The following is a 16,931-nucleotide window of genomic DNA, read 5'->3' on the forward strand; positions in this document are numbered from 1 at the left end:
CTCTGCCTCCCACAGAGAGGCAGAAATAAGTCACAGTTATCCGAGGATGCCTCATTCTCAAAGAGGTGATCTCCCTGCATCTGCATGGTATTTTCATACTGCAAATGTGGGGGCTGACTGAGAATGAGCAGGCCAGGGCGAAGGAATCTCACATTGCCCTGCAGTGGCGTGAGCCGCACGTGATGCCTGAACTCCTTTGCTTCATCCCACTTTCCCTCCGGAAAAGGGCTGGATCCTGGCTCATTTTATGTTGTGGTCTTCCACAATAACCCAGCAACTCTTGCCCCTCTGCAGAAATAAGACTCAGGCGTTCCATTCTTCTTTTCCCTAGCCCCGACACTCTATTATTTTAAGTCTTGCGTTTCTCTTTACCCTCACAACAACTTTGTGAGGTGGACTCGGCTAAGAGAGAGAATCCCTGGCTTGTGTGTTTCATGGCTGAGTGTGACTTCTCCACCAAGTCACTAACAACCATTCCACGCTGCCACCTGGTGCGAAAGGGTATGCCAGGCCACTGACCTCCAACTGCCCTCTTTCTTATGGTTTAAAATTCTTCATCTCCCCCCCCCCTTTCCCCAGACTCAGGAACGTTATTTTTGAAATCGTCCCTTGCGGGGAAGCTGGCAAGTTCCAGGTGAAGGCAAGGTTTATGGGAGTTGATATGGAGAAGTTTCAGCTCCATTACCAGGTAAGGGGCCAGTGGAGCAGATCTGTGGTTCTGATTATAGCCTCGCGGGGTGCATTCCAACGTTAAGCTGGACAGGTCCCTGCCCCGAGGAGCTTCCAACCTAAAATTTGATACAGGGAAAATGAGTGGAAGCAGAGAGAAACGGAGGCAGGGCTGGACAAGGGACAAGAGTTCTTTTCAGCTGTCCATAGTTAGGTCTTAGTAACAGCAGGATGGGGGGATAATGGGCTACATTTGCCCTTCACCAACCCGGAGGGGGGGGAGATGCATGCCAATAGCAGGTGTGGCCAAAAATGGTGTGGTCGCACACACAGTCTCCCGTCCTCAGCTGATCTGTGCAGAGGAGCAGGATTTGTGCATGCATGTGTTGTTGCTCACCCCCTGCTCATCAAATAATTGATCGGATGACCAGGGAGAGGGGTGATTTGCATCCCCATCAGGCTGTGCCCACCATTCTTTGCCCACCCCAATGTATTTTTCCTCACCATTGCCAAAAATGCTTTGGTCTTGAGTGGAAATATTTCCTGGGGGTGGGGGAGCTAGGTTAAGGTCCCCAGGCCAGGGAGAGGCTTCCAGAAGAGGTGCGTCTTTGAGGAGGGATTTGAGAGAACCAGATGAGGGAGCATCACACTGGCATCCTGGGAGGCAGTTTCAGGCAGGAGGGACCAGAAGGGGAGGAGAAGGGGGTCATTTGAGGGGGGCAGGAGACCTTCAGCCGTGGAGGATGGTGGGGAAGCAGTTGTCCTGGGCCATGGAGAGAAGCGGGGGGGGCAAGGCCATGGAGGTCATTTCAAAACGCAGCTGCCTCTTCTCTCCCCCCTCGCCCACCTGCCTTCACAGGACCTCCTCCAGCTCCAGTATGAGGGCGTCGCCATCATGAAAATGTTTGACAAGGCCAAGATCAACGTCAACCTCCTGATCTTCCTCCTCAACAAGAAGTTTTTCAAGAAATAAGTCAAAGGCATGAGGGTCACAATGGGCACAGGCATCTTTTAGGGCTGGCTGGCTGGTGCCAAAGAGATGGTGACGCTCATGGTGCTTTGGGATGGACCACAAACAACAACTCAAAGTGCCTGACTCTGGCTTAATTTTCGCCAAGGTGGTCAACCTGGATCCAGTCTGGACCACCGCAGATTGACATGAATGAATGTTTCTCCATACATTTTTTAAAATCCTTGCATGTAGAATCCTAGCATGTGAGCTGTTCTCCCTGATGTGGAAGTTTTCTATGTGCAGCGAACTTGTTTGTACGGGCAGAGTGTTCCTTTATTTGAGCCCCCCCCCCCCCGACCTGCTTTCACTGTAATCTAGATACAGGATGGCCTGCGGTCCTGGTGGCAGGGGATGGATTTTTAAAGTTACAGAGGCTGGATTTATCAGCAGGGAAAGGAGAGTGTGGTCGCCTGTGTCCTATGCCAGCCTTTTCCAACCTTCAGAGCTTTTGGACTACAACTCCCATCAGCCCCAGCCAGCATGTTGGGGCTGATGGGAGTTGTAATCCAAAACAAAGGACACCTAGCTGGGGAAAGCTGCCCTCTGCCATCCTTCAGTAGCCAATATCTGATTAAGTCAAGCGTACACTCCCCAGTTAGCTGTTTTCTTCCTCCTTCTGGCCCTCTCCTGGATAAATCCTGTTGGCATTAGATTTCAGAGAAGGGGATTTAAGTTGGCCCTGAAGCATTTATTGTGAAACGGCCTGCAGAGATGAAGGATAGGCCAATTCCTCATTGGAGCTTCAATGCACCAGGAAGGCTTCTCTTCTGCTTCTGTTTTCTGTCTCTCAAACAGCAACTTTGTCCTACTAATTCTTTGTTTGTATATATATATATGCGTGTGTGTATGAGAGAGAGAGAGGTTCCCTTTGTTCGATTATGCAGCTACCAAAAAAGGTTTTCATTGACTTTATATCAGAGATACCAGGGAACCTCAACTGAGCTTTTCCCCCAATCCCAGTTCATTTTTTTTTAAAGTTTCTTATGACGTGCATAAAAATCTCTTTGGGATGCTACTGTAAAATACTGAAAATTAAGGACACTTGCATCTGGATATTCTAGTATTTGATCATTGAGAGTTTAATCATGATATGATATTCAATTTGCATGGAAAATGAATGCTCTCGGCTGCATGGTTTTATCAATAGTACTATTTTAAAATCCACACATAACTCCATCATCAGGCAGCTGAGCTAGTGGAAGTCTCCAGCTGCACAACTTTTTTTTTTTTTTTTCAATAATTTTTATTCAGATTTTCATAAAACATACAAGACGAAATCATAAAACATTCAAAGACAAAAAACAAAATCAAAAATAGTTAAACAAAAAGAAAAAAAGAAAAAAAAAAAAACAAAAATAAAAAATAAAGAGTAAAATATTGACTTCCCATTTGTCAAAGATCAAATCAGTTATAAGTCTATAATATATAACAATCCTGTCTCTTAAGTCATATTATAAAATCACTTTCCTCCAGTAGTTATCTTACTTAATCATCAAATCTCATAAACATTACTTTATTCTTTCCACAAAAAGTCAAAGAGAGGTTTCAATTCTTTAAGAAATATATCTATCAATTTTTTTTTCCAGATAAGCATATCGATTAATCCATCTCATTACTAATTATGATAATCTTATTGTCATAACCATAGTCAAAATAAACATTTCAATTAATCCATCACATCAGAATCTGTTAGGTTCAGTAATTTCAGTAGCCATTGTTCTATTATCCCTATTAGTTCCATTTTCCATCTTCCATCTTCAGTAGTCTTGTTAAGTCCAGTAATTTCAGTATCCAATCTTCCATTATCAGTATTCCATAATAATCTTGCTGTCAAAGCCATAGTCATATAGTAAGAGTCTGATGGGAATTACCTCTATCCCAAATATTTTCTTGCCATCCATTCTGAATAGGTTGCTGAAATACTGCTGTAAAATCATATCTCTGTTCTTTTTTTCAAAATACACTGGGTCATCTCTTGAAAGTTTTTCCATTGTCACATGGCTGCAGTTAATTCCATAGATTTTCTCTATATTGGGCTCCATCACATCATTCCAGTCCAGAAGATTATCCATGCCATTGATAACTTTATCTCTAGAATCTTCATTAATTTCTTCAGAGATAACATTGAGTTCCAAACAATAGATTTTATTTCTAAAGTCCATAGACTCCAAATCTTGTTCCTGTTCCACGTTTGTTCCAATCTCCGGGATCTCCTCTCTCACAGGGACCCCTGTTCCAGTCTCCAGGGTCTCCTCTCTCACAGGGACCCCTGTTCCAGTCTCCAGGGTCTCCTCTCTCACAAGGACCCCTATGTCTTTAATCTCCTGTGTCTCCAAACAATAGATTTTATTTCTAAAGTCCATAGACTCCAAATCTTTTTCCTGTTCCACGTTTGTTCCAATCTCCGGGGTCTCCTCTCTCACAGGGACCCCTTCCAGGGTCACCTCTCTCACAGGGACCCCTATATCTTTAATCTCCTGCTTCATTTTACTCAATTCAATTTTCAGCTCCTTACAGCCCTGTCGCAGGTTTTGTTTCGTTATCTCAATCTCATCCATTATTTTCTGAAACATAGTTATTTCCAGATTCTCAGCCACTTTCTTAATTGCCATTTTAAAAGAAAAATATAGGAAAACCACTTCTTATTTCAGCAACAATTGGGTTAATACTCCAAACTTGGTGACATCACAGTATAAACAGAGCAGACAGCCTTATCTCTCCATGCTTAAGTAAACAAAATGCAGTTCCCAGGATCGAAACAATTAATGGCGGTCGTCAGGAAACAGATTCGTCAAAATAAAATAGACCAAAAAGAGAGTAGTCTCAGACAATATAATATTCTTCAAAATAAAAATCTGGAATAGAAATCCCTCTTCTGTGTATATCTTTAGAATGCAAATCCAGGACAGCTTTTTGCAACAAAAACAGAGATAAGCTATTAATTAGTGAGTAGCAGAGAGAAGTTATGGCTCCCCAGTGAGATGTCAAAAACCGATCAATCTGGCAAATCTCTTTTAAACAGCAACAATTTAAGTCAAGTAAAAGAAAAATATAGAAAGAAGGGTGCTTGCCTGTTAGTGCGTTCTCTCTTAGAAGATAAGATGAACGTTCGCTTTATCAGATAGAGCTTGTTGTTGAAAATCCGTCCCACCTTCGTCGGCTGGACCTCGTCCCATAAATTAATGAGATCTGGTCGTCCCAACAAAAATAGGCTTTGAGGTTAATCTCTTCGTTTCTCCCTACCCGGGAGAAGTTTAATCAGTCAAAAAAAAAAAAATCTGACTGATATATCTGAATAAGCTTCTTTTGAGGCAGGAGCCCGTCTCAAAAGCAGGCACAGGCTAAGTCACCCTTCCCGGAAGTCCTCCAGCTGCACAACTTTTGAAGTACTTTGGTTTTTATGTTTTATACTCGAGGGATTTAAAATAAATAGATAAATATAATTATATTTAATTTATATGTCATAATTCACTATAATGTCGTCTCAAGATGGGGTCTTAGGGCAACCTTTCCCCAACCTGGTGCCCCCCAGATGCTTTTGACTCCAGCTTCCATTAGCCCCAGCAGCCAAGGCCATTTTTGAGGACCGCTCCTGTTAGCACAGCTGTACTGCCTGGGGCTGATGGAAGGTGGAGCCCAAAACCAGGTTGGTGAAGGCTGGCTTAGGGGTTGAAATGCAGCTTACAGTGAGGAAAGCCAGATAAGCAAAAATGAGTTGGACAAAGCAAGTGATGGTTGGAGAATGCATTGTGGAATTTTGTTTCACAAGCCACGGCAGGGAATGAGGGCTAGCAAAATCCGTGGTAAAGGTTTGATTTATTAACAGCTTGGAGAGGCTCCCTCTGAACACAAGAGGGTGTAGTCTACATCCTGAGTGTTTTCCAATGTTGCCTTTCCCAACCTGGTGCCCTCCAGACATTTTGGGCTGCAGCTATGCTGGCTGGGGCTGGTGGGAGTTGTAGTCAGTGGCACACCTGCATAAATTTAGACCCTGGACTTAATGGTCTTATATGGGGCCCTTCATACAGCTATGTGTATTACTTCAGTTGTGAAGTACACAATATTTCTCTCTGCCATCTCCATTCCATGCTTTACAACTGCTCGGACATTCTTGATACATTAGATCAAAAAACCAAACAAAAACCACTTTTGTTAACCCTGACTGAGACGAAAGAGGAATACTCTGAGCAGCTGCAGTTTTGCATTTTAAAAACCCACTTCTCCCCTAAAGCTAAATGCATTTACTTGAGAATAAAGCCGTGTTTTCTTGTAGAAAAAGATCACGGACTTTAAAAGTAAAAATAACAAATAACTGCAGCCATGTGCATGCCTGGTTGGATTATGTAATTTAAAAAATATAAGAAACCAAAGATGCTGTGGTGAGCAGTGTCAACACCAGCAGGCTCTGCCCTGCCCATACTGGCCCGGGTACAGAAGCTGGTTTGTAGTCCAAAAAATCTAGAGGGCTCCAAGTTGGTGAAAGGTGATTTAGTGCATTCATTTATATTCCCCTGCCCCCCTTCTTGCATCATAGAACTCAAGGCTGCCTCCACAGAGTTCCTGGGTGTGTGTGTCTTCCATCTAGGTACTGTCTAGATCAGGTTAGCTCTAGCAAGTTAGCAGTATCTTGTCTTCAGATCAGGCCCTGGGGTCATATGCTATGTGCAAATGAGGGGTGACCATCACGGTTGGATCTTGAAAACCTGCAATCAGTATCTGTCTGTCTGCTGTTAGAAATCAACATATTGGACTAGATGGACGTTTTAGCCTGATCCAGCAGGACTCTTACATTCGTCACATCCTGATTCAATTAGCATTTGGTGTCCCTATAACCTCCAGGCATCATCTCATCCTCATGTTTGCACCCCTTAAGGTAGGGGTGGGGAAACCTTTTTCATCCCGAAGGCCACATAGCCTTCTGGGGGCCACATGCCAGTGGTGGGTGGGGACACAGGCAAAAGGATATGGAGCAATGCATGTAATTTTTGCCCTTGTACAATAGGTTACTTTCTCTGCGCCCCTCCAGTCAGGTGGGCATCAGAGTTCTAGTACATATTCCAACCACGCAAAAACACTTGGGGTGCAAAGCAAGGGTGCGGCCTGGGACAGTAATGAATGTGAGCTAGAGGGGCTTTGAGGGTTGCATTTGGGCCTCAGCTGCAAGGTTCTCCATTCCTGATTCCACAACACAGAAGGCCCCAGATTCAACCCCCAAGGGCATCTCCAAGTAGGGCTGGGAATCTGCTGCCTGTCAGAGGGCAACAAGGATGATCAGGGGACTGGAAACCAGCCCCTCTGAGGAGAGACTGAAAGAACTCGGCACGTTTGGCCTGGAGAAGAGAAGACTGAGGGGAGATATGAGAGCACTCTTCAAGTACATGAAAGGTTGCCACATAGAGGAGGGCCAGGATCGCTTCTCGATCATCCCAGAGGGTAGGACACGGAATAATGGGCTCAAGTTGCAGGAAGGCAGATTTTGACTGAACATCAGGAAAAACTTCCTGTTAGAGCCATACGACAATGGAAACAAGGACCTCTGGAGGTGGTGGGCTGTCTAGCAATGGAGGCATTCAACAAGCAGCTGGGCAGCCACCTGTCAGGTATGCTTTAAGTTGAATTCCTGCATTGAGAAGGGGGTTGGACTGGATGGCTTTCTAGGCCCCCTCCAACTCTACGCCAGACAATTTTGTTAAAGCACATCTAATTAATGGAAAAACAATACTACTGTAATTAAAAGTTGGCTTTCTTTCGCCCCTGTGTCTGATTAGGAAAGTGGCCTCTTTTATAAGTGTAGGAGGGATGGAAAAACACCTGGTGCACAACTATTCAAAGAAGGTTCTTCCACTAGGTGGCATCATCATCCAAGGTACCAGAGGAGAAAGCCCATGCAACTGCAGGCAGAGGCAGTCTTTTTCCTGGTTGGCAGTGGATCCTGGAGGTCAAAAGGGCATCCTGTTTCCAATGGGGCAGAGATGGGGATGGCAAGTGATGGATTTTTCAAGCCCTATTTTAGAAAAATGTTTGTGTCCCAGAGTAGCTTTGATGTATAGGTCTTGCCCAGCCTTCCCTCACATCTGGGTGTCCTCCAGATGTTTTGGACTGTGCTGGCTGGGACTGATGGGCGGTGTTATCCAAACATCTGGAAGGCACCAAGTTGGGGGAAGGCTGGTCTTGCCTGTAACTTACAGTCATGCATAGTGAATCTCCCAAGCTAAAAACAGCCAGAACTGGAAAGAAGCTCCCCTGAGACTTGAATTCTGCTGCCAGTCAGAACAGGCAATATTGGTTGAGATGGTTTAATATCCTGGCTTGGAATTAGATGGCTTCCTATGTTTTCAAGTCTTTTTTTTTTTCCAGAGAGGAGACGTTATCTCAGTGATAGAGCATCTGTAGAAGGTTTATTTATTATTTATTTATTGCATTTATATGCCGCCCCATAGCCGAAGCTCTCTGGGCGGTTTACAACAATTAAAAACAACTATACAAATTTAAAAACACGTGCTAAAATGCCCGGGAGAAGAGTCTTGACCTGGTGCCGAAAAGATAACAGTGTTCGCACCTGGCGCACCTCATCACAAAGATCATTCCATAATTTGGGGGCCACCACTGAGAAGGCCCTCTCTCTTGTTGCCAGACTCCGAGCTTCCCTCGGAGTTGGCACCCGGAGGAGGGCCTTGGATGTTGAGCGTAGTGTACGGGTGGGTTTGTATTGGGAGAGGCGTTCCATCAGGTATTGTGGTCCCAAGCTATGTAAGGCTTTACAGGTTAAAACCAGCACCTTGAATCGGGCTCGGAAACATACAGGCAGCCAATGCAAGCGGGCCAGAATCGGTTTTATATGTTCGGACCATCTGGTCCCTGTTACCAATCTGGCTGCTGCATTTTGCACAAGCTGCAGGTTGCAGATTCAATCTCTGGAAGTGTTTCTAGTTAAAATATTTCTAGTAGGAGAGCTGGGGGAAAAACCCTCTGCAGAGAGAGAGATGCTGCAGATCAGAACAGAGAACAAGACCAGTGGTCTACTTCCATATAAGATAGCTTCATTGGGAGAGTCCATCGGTCGGTGGCTGAGTGTCTGCTTTGCATTCCAGAGGTTTCGGGTTCAATCCCCAGCATCTCCAGCTAAAATGATCTGAGGTTAAAATCTTGGGAAAGTGCTGCTGGTCAAAGCAGCCAAATACTGGGCTAATTTGGGCAATGGGTTGACGATGTGTTTATGGACCTGCTGCTTTATATTGAAATTGTCCGTCAAGCTCCCTGAATCCTCAGCATAGAGAATCGGGTATATGTGAGTATTTCAAGGTGCAATGTGCCTATTAGCATAGAAATAATAATCCATGCAATGTACGTTTAATCACAAATGGTGTAGTAGCTGAATCATGTGCAGAACTGGTCGCATTCATTTATTTTTGTTGTCCTGGGTACAGCCTTCCCTAACCTGATGCTGTCCAGATGTTTTGGATAACAATTCCCATCAGCCCCATGGCTCTCCTGTATGGGGATGAAGGGATTTGTAGTCCAAAACATCTGGATGTCACCTGGTTCTGCATTGAGCAGGGGGTTGGACTTGATGGCCTTATAGGCCCCTTCCAACTCTACTATTCTATGGTTGGTGAGAGCTTGGTCTTATGCTAGTCATCTTCAAAAATACTTCTTCACACAGCACATAATTACAGCTACGGAATGACCACCAACTTGGATGGCTTTGAAAGAGGATTAGACAAATTCATAGAGGACAAGGCTGTCAGTGGCTATTAGCTATGATGACTATGTTCTCCTTCCACGGTCGGAGGCAGAGTGTCTCTGAATACCAGTTGCTGGGAATCACCAGGGGCGGGGGGAGTGAGCACTGTTGCACTCACGTACTGTATGCACACACTTCCCAGAAGAGACATTTGGTTGGCCACTATGAGACCAAGATGCTGGACTCGGTGGGCCATTGGCCTGATGCAACAGGCTCTTCCTATCTTCTTACTTTATCCAGCTTGCCCCCTTAGTCCTCTTTTCAAACTCAAAAGCCCCAAGTGCTTTTGCCTTTCTTTGCAAGAAAGATGCTGAAGGCTCCTGAACATTTGGGTTGCCTACTGCTACACCTTTTCCAGCTCTATTGCGTTTCCTTTCTTGCCTTGAAAAGTAGAAAATCAATCAACCAATGTCTCATCATTGCACTTTGAGGATATATCTCCTCCAGCTCCTAGATAATACTATACAGCAACTGGGCTTTGCCTCTTTTTATTTTATTTTTACCTAATATGTCATCCAAATCCCTGGTCTTGCTAAATTAAAGATGGTCATACTTCACTTCTACGCTTTGTCTGCCTTAGGAACATGTTTTGTTTCAGGTTAGGGACAGGCCTGGATTACAAGTCAGACGTTAATGTCTCAGAAATGGAGGTGGGGGGCGTCAGCCATTGCTTCTTTATCCCAGAACGCAGAGGTTGGAAAAGTTACTTTTTTGAACTACAACTCCCATCAGCCCCAGCCAGCATGGCCACTGGATTCGGCTGATGGGAGTTGTAGTTCAAAAAAGTAACTTTTCCAAGCTCTGAACATAAGAACATAAGAAGAGCCTGCTGGATCAGGCCAGTGGCCCATCTAGTCCAGCATCCTGTTCTCACAGTGGCCAACCAGGTGCCACCTAGCAAGGTGGACTTGCTAGATATCTATATTACCTGGGCGGGGCTTCTTCAGACTGCACTCTCCATCTGGGAACCGAGTCGACAAGCCGACTTCATGGCTACAACATGTAGCCTCATGTTTGTATGCTTATTGTTTAATTTTCCCTTGCCCCCTGCTTTGCAGGAGTCTGACTTGGAGGATGACCGAGCCACCTCACAGGTCAGGGACCTTGAAGACCAGGAGTGCCCCCTGAATCCAGTGCTGAGGATCACCTCAGGGTTGATACCTGAGGAAGAACCCCCACAAATGTCAGAGGAAGAGGTGGAGTCCCCACCCCCAGTCCTCAAGAATGCTAACACCAGAAGCTTGGGTCCAGCCCAAAGAACAATGGCACATTATGCATCTACAGACCCAGTGTTGATGGCTGACTCCTGAGCAAGCAATCGCTGATATTCCACTGCCAGCCGCTGTGGTTAGGGTGTGTTTTAGGAGGCTGGAGTATATTTATTATTTATTTGTTGCACTTGTATACCACCCCATAGCCGAAGCTCTCTGAGCGGTTTACGGCAACCAAAAACATTAAAACAAATATACAATTTAAAACACATATATTACAACACAATTTAAAAATTTAAAACAATTTAAAACACATGCTAAAATGCCTGGGAGAAGAGGAAAGTCTTGAGCTGGCGCCAAAAAGATAACAGTGTTGGCGCCAAGTGCACCTCGTCAGAAAAATCATTCCATAATTTGGGGGCCACCACTGAGAAGGCCCTCTCCCTTGTTGCCACCCTCCGAGCTTCCCTCGGTGTAGGCACCCGGAGGAGGGCCTTTGATCTTGAACGTAGTGTACGGGTGGGTTTGTATCGGGAGAGGCGTTCCATCAGGTATTGTGGTCCCAAGCCATGTAAGGCTTTATAGGTCAAAACCGGCACCTTGAATCGAGCTCGGAAACATACAGGCAGCCAATGCAAGCAGGCCAGAATATAAGCCCTCCTTGGCCCTTCCAGTTGTGGGAAGCAATGAAGGTTGTTGGTGTTGTCTGTAGAGTCTTGGTTCTACTAAATTATTCTTGCTGTGTTCTACCTTGTAGAATATCCTATGATATTGACCTTGGACTGTCCTTGACCTTGCTTCATGTTTTGATCTATACAGATTATCTCTGTTTGACTTTGGTTTGTTTGGATTGCCTGGTGCTAGAAATCCTGTCTGTGTGGGTAAGTACTTTGGTGAGAAGCTGGTATTTCTGGGACTGGGATCTTAGTCCCTGAGAGGACCCCTTGGAGCATGGCAAAAATGTTCCAGAAACTGATGTCAGCATCTCCCTGGCAGCCTCTGACAAAATGTCTAGAATGATGTTTGTTAGGAATGTAAGAAGAGCCTGGCTACTGAATCAGGCCAATGGCCCATCTAGTCCAGTATCCTGTTCTTATAGTGGCCAACCTGATGCCTCGGTGGGAAGCCTGAAAGCAGGATCTGAATGCATGCAGTGATTGCTCTTTCCAGATGTGATTCCAGTTGGTGGCATTCAGAGGCATACTATCGTTTGACTGTTTTTGAGCCTTGAGTCTGTTTTGTTTCATAGCACTGATTTTTCTGGATTTTTAAATTTATGTTAATATTTTGCTGTTATCTTAATTGTATTCTGTGATCTGTAATGTTTTTAACTGTGATGAAAAGCGGCATACAAACACATGAATTGTTCTTATTCTTGTCTCTGGCAGTCAGGGTAGAAGACACCCATCTCCTCCGTGAATTTGTCTAATCTTCCTTCAGAGCCATCCATGTTGGTGGCATCAGCACATCTAACGGGGATGTTTTGTTGCGTGAGGCTGTTTTCTCATGATGGTGGTGGCTGTGGCAGCAGCCTCCTTGTGAGAAATAGGCTTACATGAAACCAGGGGATCAAATCTTTTGCCAATTGTCTGGAGTGTGTTGCCTGCTCTCCCATTTGTGTGTTTTCTCCTGTTGCTATGGGAACTCAAAGGAAGACAAGGCGGGAGATCGGGTGGGATGGGGGAGAGAGGTGATGGTTAGAAAGAGCTGATGATTAAAACAGATATTTTGCATTAGAGAGGCATAACTGTGCTTTAAACCAGGGGTAGCCAATGTGGCGCCCTCCAGAGGCTATTGGACTTTAGCTCCTAGCCATGGCGTAGTCAACAGTCAGGGTTGTTGGGAGATGGATTCCAGCAAAGTCTGGTGTCAGACTAGGAGGAGACTTGGGATCAATTCCCTGTCCATCCATGAAGCTCAGTGGGTGACTGGACCTGTCATGAGCACTCAGCCTAACCTACCGCACAGGGCTGTTGTGAGATGAAAGGAGGAAATCTGAGACCCCTCACTAAGCTTCTCTGTGTCACTAAGGGAACCTAAATAAATAAACCAATAGGACAGCAATGTGGAGGGTTGTAGTTATTATCCAAATTTCAACCTGTCCCTTAGGGGGAAGGCTCCCTTAGTAGGACATGTTCACACAAAAAATTAGGGATGAGGAGCCTGACGGCCAAATGTGGTCCTCCAGGCTTCTCTATCTGGCCCTCAGCTCGTTCTCAAGGCCATTTCCTTCACCAACTCTGCTTCACGCTCTCCTTGGATGTTTTGGCCTGGCCGTCTGGATGGAGGCCAGAGAGGTCGAGAGGGGTGTGTGTGTAGAAATTAGCCTACTGTACAAAGGTAAAACTTGCATCTACTGCTCCGCCCACTTTTCCCTCTGGCCCTGCCCACCACTAGCATGTGGCCCCCGGAAGGGAATGTGGCCCTCGGGCTGAAAATGGCTCCCTATTTCTGCAATAAACATTAGGAAGGGCTTCCTTATGATAGAAACTGTTGGACACTGGAACAGGCTGCCTCAGAAAGTGGTGGACTCTCCTTCCTTAGAGGTTTTTAAGCTGAGGTATGAACGGCTACTTGTCAGGGAAGCTGCAGCAGCAGTTTGGTTTCTTGCTTTGTCAGAGAGTTGAACTGGATGGCCTTGCGGGTCCTTCCCAACTCGTATTATTCTATGGATAAGTTATCCCTTAGATTCATTAGAAAAGATAATAATGCTTGGAAAAACAGAAGGAAATAGAAAAAGAGGAAGGCCAAACAAGAGATGGATTGACTCCATAAAGGAAGCCACAGATCTGAACTTGCAAGATCTGAAGAGGGTGGTTCATGACAGATGCTATTGGAGGCCGCTGATTCATGGGGTCGCCATAAGTCGTAATCGACTTGAAGGCACATAACAACAACGTTATCCCTTAAACCAGCACAGCCCTGTGGAGCGCAGCGGACCTCCGTTGTTTCCAAACACTTTGCCTCCCTCGAAGGCCAGAAGGCGAAAGGCAGGCCTTGGCGATAGTCCTTCTGGAATGTCTTTTCCCCCCAACTAGGAAATGTTGAAAAGGGTTTCAGGCTCTCCTTGGCCAGAAGCAATTTGGGGCTGTTCTCACTCTGGCAGGGCCTAGGGAGGTGCTTCCTGCCTTTCTTCTGGGCCCTTTTGCAGCCTTCCTTCTGCTTTCTCACCCTTCATTTCTCCTTCACGGATCTTGGAGTCCTCCGAGGTGTGTCCTTTGATCATGCCGAGTCTGTGCCGCAGATCCCCAGCCTCTCCCCCCTTCTCTTTTACTGCAGTTACACGCTAAGCTTGGCCTAGTTTTTCCTTCCTCCTGCTTTGCTGTTGCAATTGGGGCATGAGCTGATTTAAAGCACATTTTTTGTGGCTTTAAATCCAGAGTCAGGCTAATGCTAGATTGTCTTGAGAGAATGGGTCTTAATCCCACACCCTTTGGGGCTGCTTTGGATTTGCTGGTCTTGTACTGAAATAAACAAAAAGACAGGGGCTGCTTTCGGGAGTATGTGTGTGGGGAGAGACTACTGGTAGTCACCTATTACAGATTGATAGCAAGGGAGGGGAACCTCAAGTCTGAGACACAACGTGACCCTCCAGGCCTCTCCATCTGGGCCTCAGCCTTACCAGCCCTGCCCAGGGCCCTCTTTGAGTGCTTTTCTCTTTGTGTGCCCTTGCAGTGTCCTTGAACTGTGAAAAAGGCTCTTTCTTGCGCGAAAGGAGGATGGAGAGAGGTTGGGGTTGGTGTCCAACCTTCCAGCCAGTAAAGTGTGTATCTGCTCTACAAAAGTAAGAGACATTTATTGCACTCCTCTCTTTTGCCTCTGCAGCTCCATTTGTCTCTGAAAGGATGAGACAAATGAAACAATGCAGTTAAACAATTAAAATCTGAGCAACAGAGAGAGTGGGAACCATTCTGAGGGAACTGAGCCAAAGGCACTAATAATCAACCTTTTCCCAGTGGCCCAGCCAAGGCATGGGTGCAGAGCAGAGCAGTGGGTTGCATGCTGTACATATGTGACTATAAAGGAGAATCCTAAGGTTTCTTCCTCTGACATTTCCATAGATGAAAACGCGGGTGCTCTTTTTTAATACCCTAATCTCATTTGGACCCCCCCAAAATAACCCAGTAAAGAAGGGAGAGACAAAATTGCCCATCAACAGTTAGCAGCACCTGGACAGCAGATGGAGCAGGCACACAGCTCACTTGGTCACAGTCTGCCCCGCTAGGGGGAGATGTACTGTGTGTGTACTTACAAGATCTGAACAGGGTGGTTTATAGCAGATGCTACTGGAGGTCACTGATTCACAGGGTCGCCATAAGTCATAATCGGTTTGAAGGCACATAACAACAACAAACCCATGGTTTCAATTTCCCTTGGATTTCTCTCATTCTCTAAATGTTTGGAATAGGGCTCTTGTTCTACCTTTTTTTTAATTATCCTATTTCTGTAGAATAATTATTGTAGTAGTTCTTTTTGTCCCTGCGCACTAGTTGCTGTATTATTGCATTTAGGGTTCTACCCGTGCTTCTCTCTCCTTTTGCTTTGTTTTCCTTCTCTCTTTAACAATTTTAAGAGTCTCGTCAGTCATCAATTGAGGTCTTTCTCTCTTTTTAACTAGAGGTATTGTCTTTTTGCATTCTACCCTGATAACGTCTCTGACTTCAATCCATAGTTCTTCTGGTTCCCTTATCAGCTAGGTTTAAAGCCTCAAATCTGTTCCTTATTTGATCTTTAAATTCTTTTGGGACGTTATTTAAATTGTAATTTGGGATTACGGTTGTTTTGTTGTTGTTCTTTAGCTTTACTCTGATTTACGATATTATCAGTTCATGATCTGTACTGCAGTCTGCTCCTGGTCTTGTTTTCGCAGAAAGTATGGAACTTCTCCATCTTCTGCTTCCAATTATATAATCAATTTGATTCCTGTATTGACCATTTGGTGATGTCCATGTGTACAGTTGTCTCTTCGGTTGCTCGAAAAACGTGCTTGCAAGAAACAAACCATTGGCTTCACAGAATTCAATAAGTCTCTCTCCTCCTTAATGTCTATCTCCTAAGCCCAATTTCCCCACAATTCCTAGTTCTTCTCTGTTCTCTACTTTTGCATTCCAGTCCCCCATGATTATCAGCAGATCTTGTTTTGATGTGTGATCAACTCCCTCCTGTACTTCTGTGTAAAATCTCTCCAATTCCTCTTCTTCTGCGTTTGCTGTTGGAGCGTAGACTTGGATGATGGTTATGTTAATAGGTTTTCTGTTTAATCTCATTGATATCGTTCGCTCAGACCTTGTGTTATAGCTCTTAATTGTATTTGCTGCATCACTTCTCAGTATTAAAGCAACCCCGTTCCTTCTCAATTTATCATTTCCTGCATAAAATATTTTGTGGTTGCTTGATTGAAAGTGTCCCATCACCATAAATTTTAATTCACTCACGGCAAGTATGGTAATGATATGTTCCATTTCTTTCTTGACAATTTCTAACTTTCCTTGGTTCATGCTTCTCACATTCCATGTTCCTATTGTGTATGTTGTACAATTCTGGACTCGCCTTTCGCATCTGTGCGCTTCATATACTATTTAAATCAGCCATGGGGAACCTTTGGCCTTCCAGATGTTGCTGAATTACAACTCTCACGAGCCCCAGCAACCACAGCCAGGCAGGAATGGGGGAGAAATTTGACTCAGTTAGTATTTAAAGCTGAATCTTATCAAATCTATACTTTCCAAAACAGTGTGAAAACTGAAATGCAGCCATCCTTCAAAATTCATGCTTTACCTTAATTTTGCAATATAAATCAACCCACTAATGCCTTCATTAGGGGAAAGTGTGCATAAAAATGAATATATTCGTGAGAATAACATAGAACAATTATATTGGAAGAAATTGCTTGCAAAAATTTGTAGATTAGCCAAAACTGCATATAAAATGTGCTTAGCAGGAAAAATTAGCACAAAACCTATTAAGAATTTTCATGAGGATTTCTTTAAAAATCACAGATTGCTGCAGAAATGGGGAGAACTGAATTTAAAAGTGGAAAAATTAAAAACGGAGCGAACCAGAATTGACAGATTTTCCATCCCTAGCCAGCAACATCTGGAGGGTGAAAGGTTCCCTTGATGGTACTTATAGATATAGCAGCACAAGCAAAAATTATGCACGTCTCTCCTTTGTCTTTTTCCCCGCAGTATGTAAGTGCTCTCCCCCCACCCCTCAATGTTATTGGACCCTGAGCTCAGCTAAGAAAGTGGAAGGAAGGCCAGACCACAAAGACGATTACAGGCAGGTAGCACGG

The 16,931-nt window shown here is 44.7% G+C and overlaps 1 protein-coding gene across 3 annotated transcripts in view; it reads left to right on the top strand.

Moving 5' to 3' along the window:
* Window positions 1-2,948, top strand: part of IQGAP3 (IQ motif containing GTPase activating protein 3) — a 98,966-nt gene extending 96,018 nt beyond the window's left edge. For all 3 annotated transcript variants that reach the window (XM_061605840.1, XM_061605838.1, XM_061605839.1), the window contains exons 37-38: window positions 580-688; window positions 1,529-2,948. In XM_061605840.1, the coding sequence (XP_061461824.1) occupies window positions 580-688; window positions 1,529-1,642 (223 nt within the window). In that variant the 3' untranslated portion in view covers window positions 1,643-2,948. The remainder of the gene's footprint in view (window positions 1-579; window positions 689-1,528) is intronic.
* Window positions 2,949-16,931: the final 13,983 nt, after the last annotated feature.

The sequence above is a fragment of the Rhineura floridana genome, chromosome 22 (assembly GCF_030035675.1).
Source record: "Rhineura floridana isolate rRhiFlo1 chromosome 22, rRhiFlo1.hap2, whole genome shotgun sequence".
NCBI classification, from domain to species: domain Eukaryota; kingdom Metazoa; phylum Chordata; class Lepidosauria; order Squamata; family Rhineuridae; genus Rhineura; species Rhineura floridana.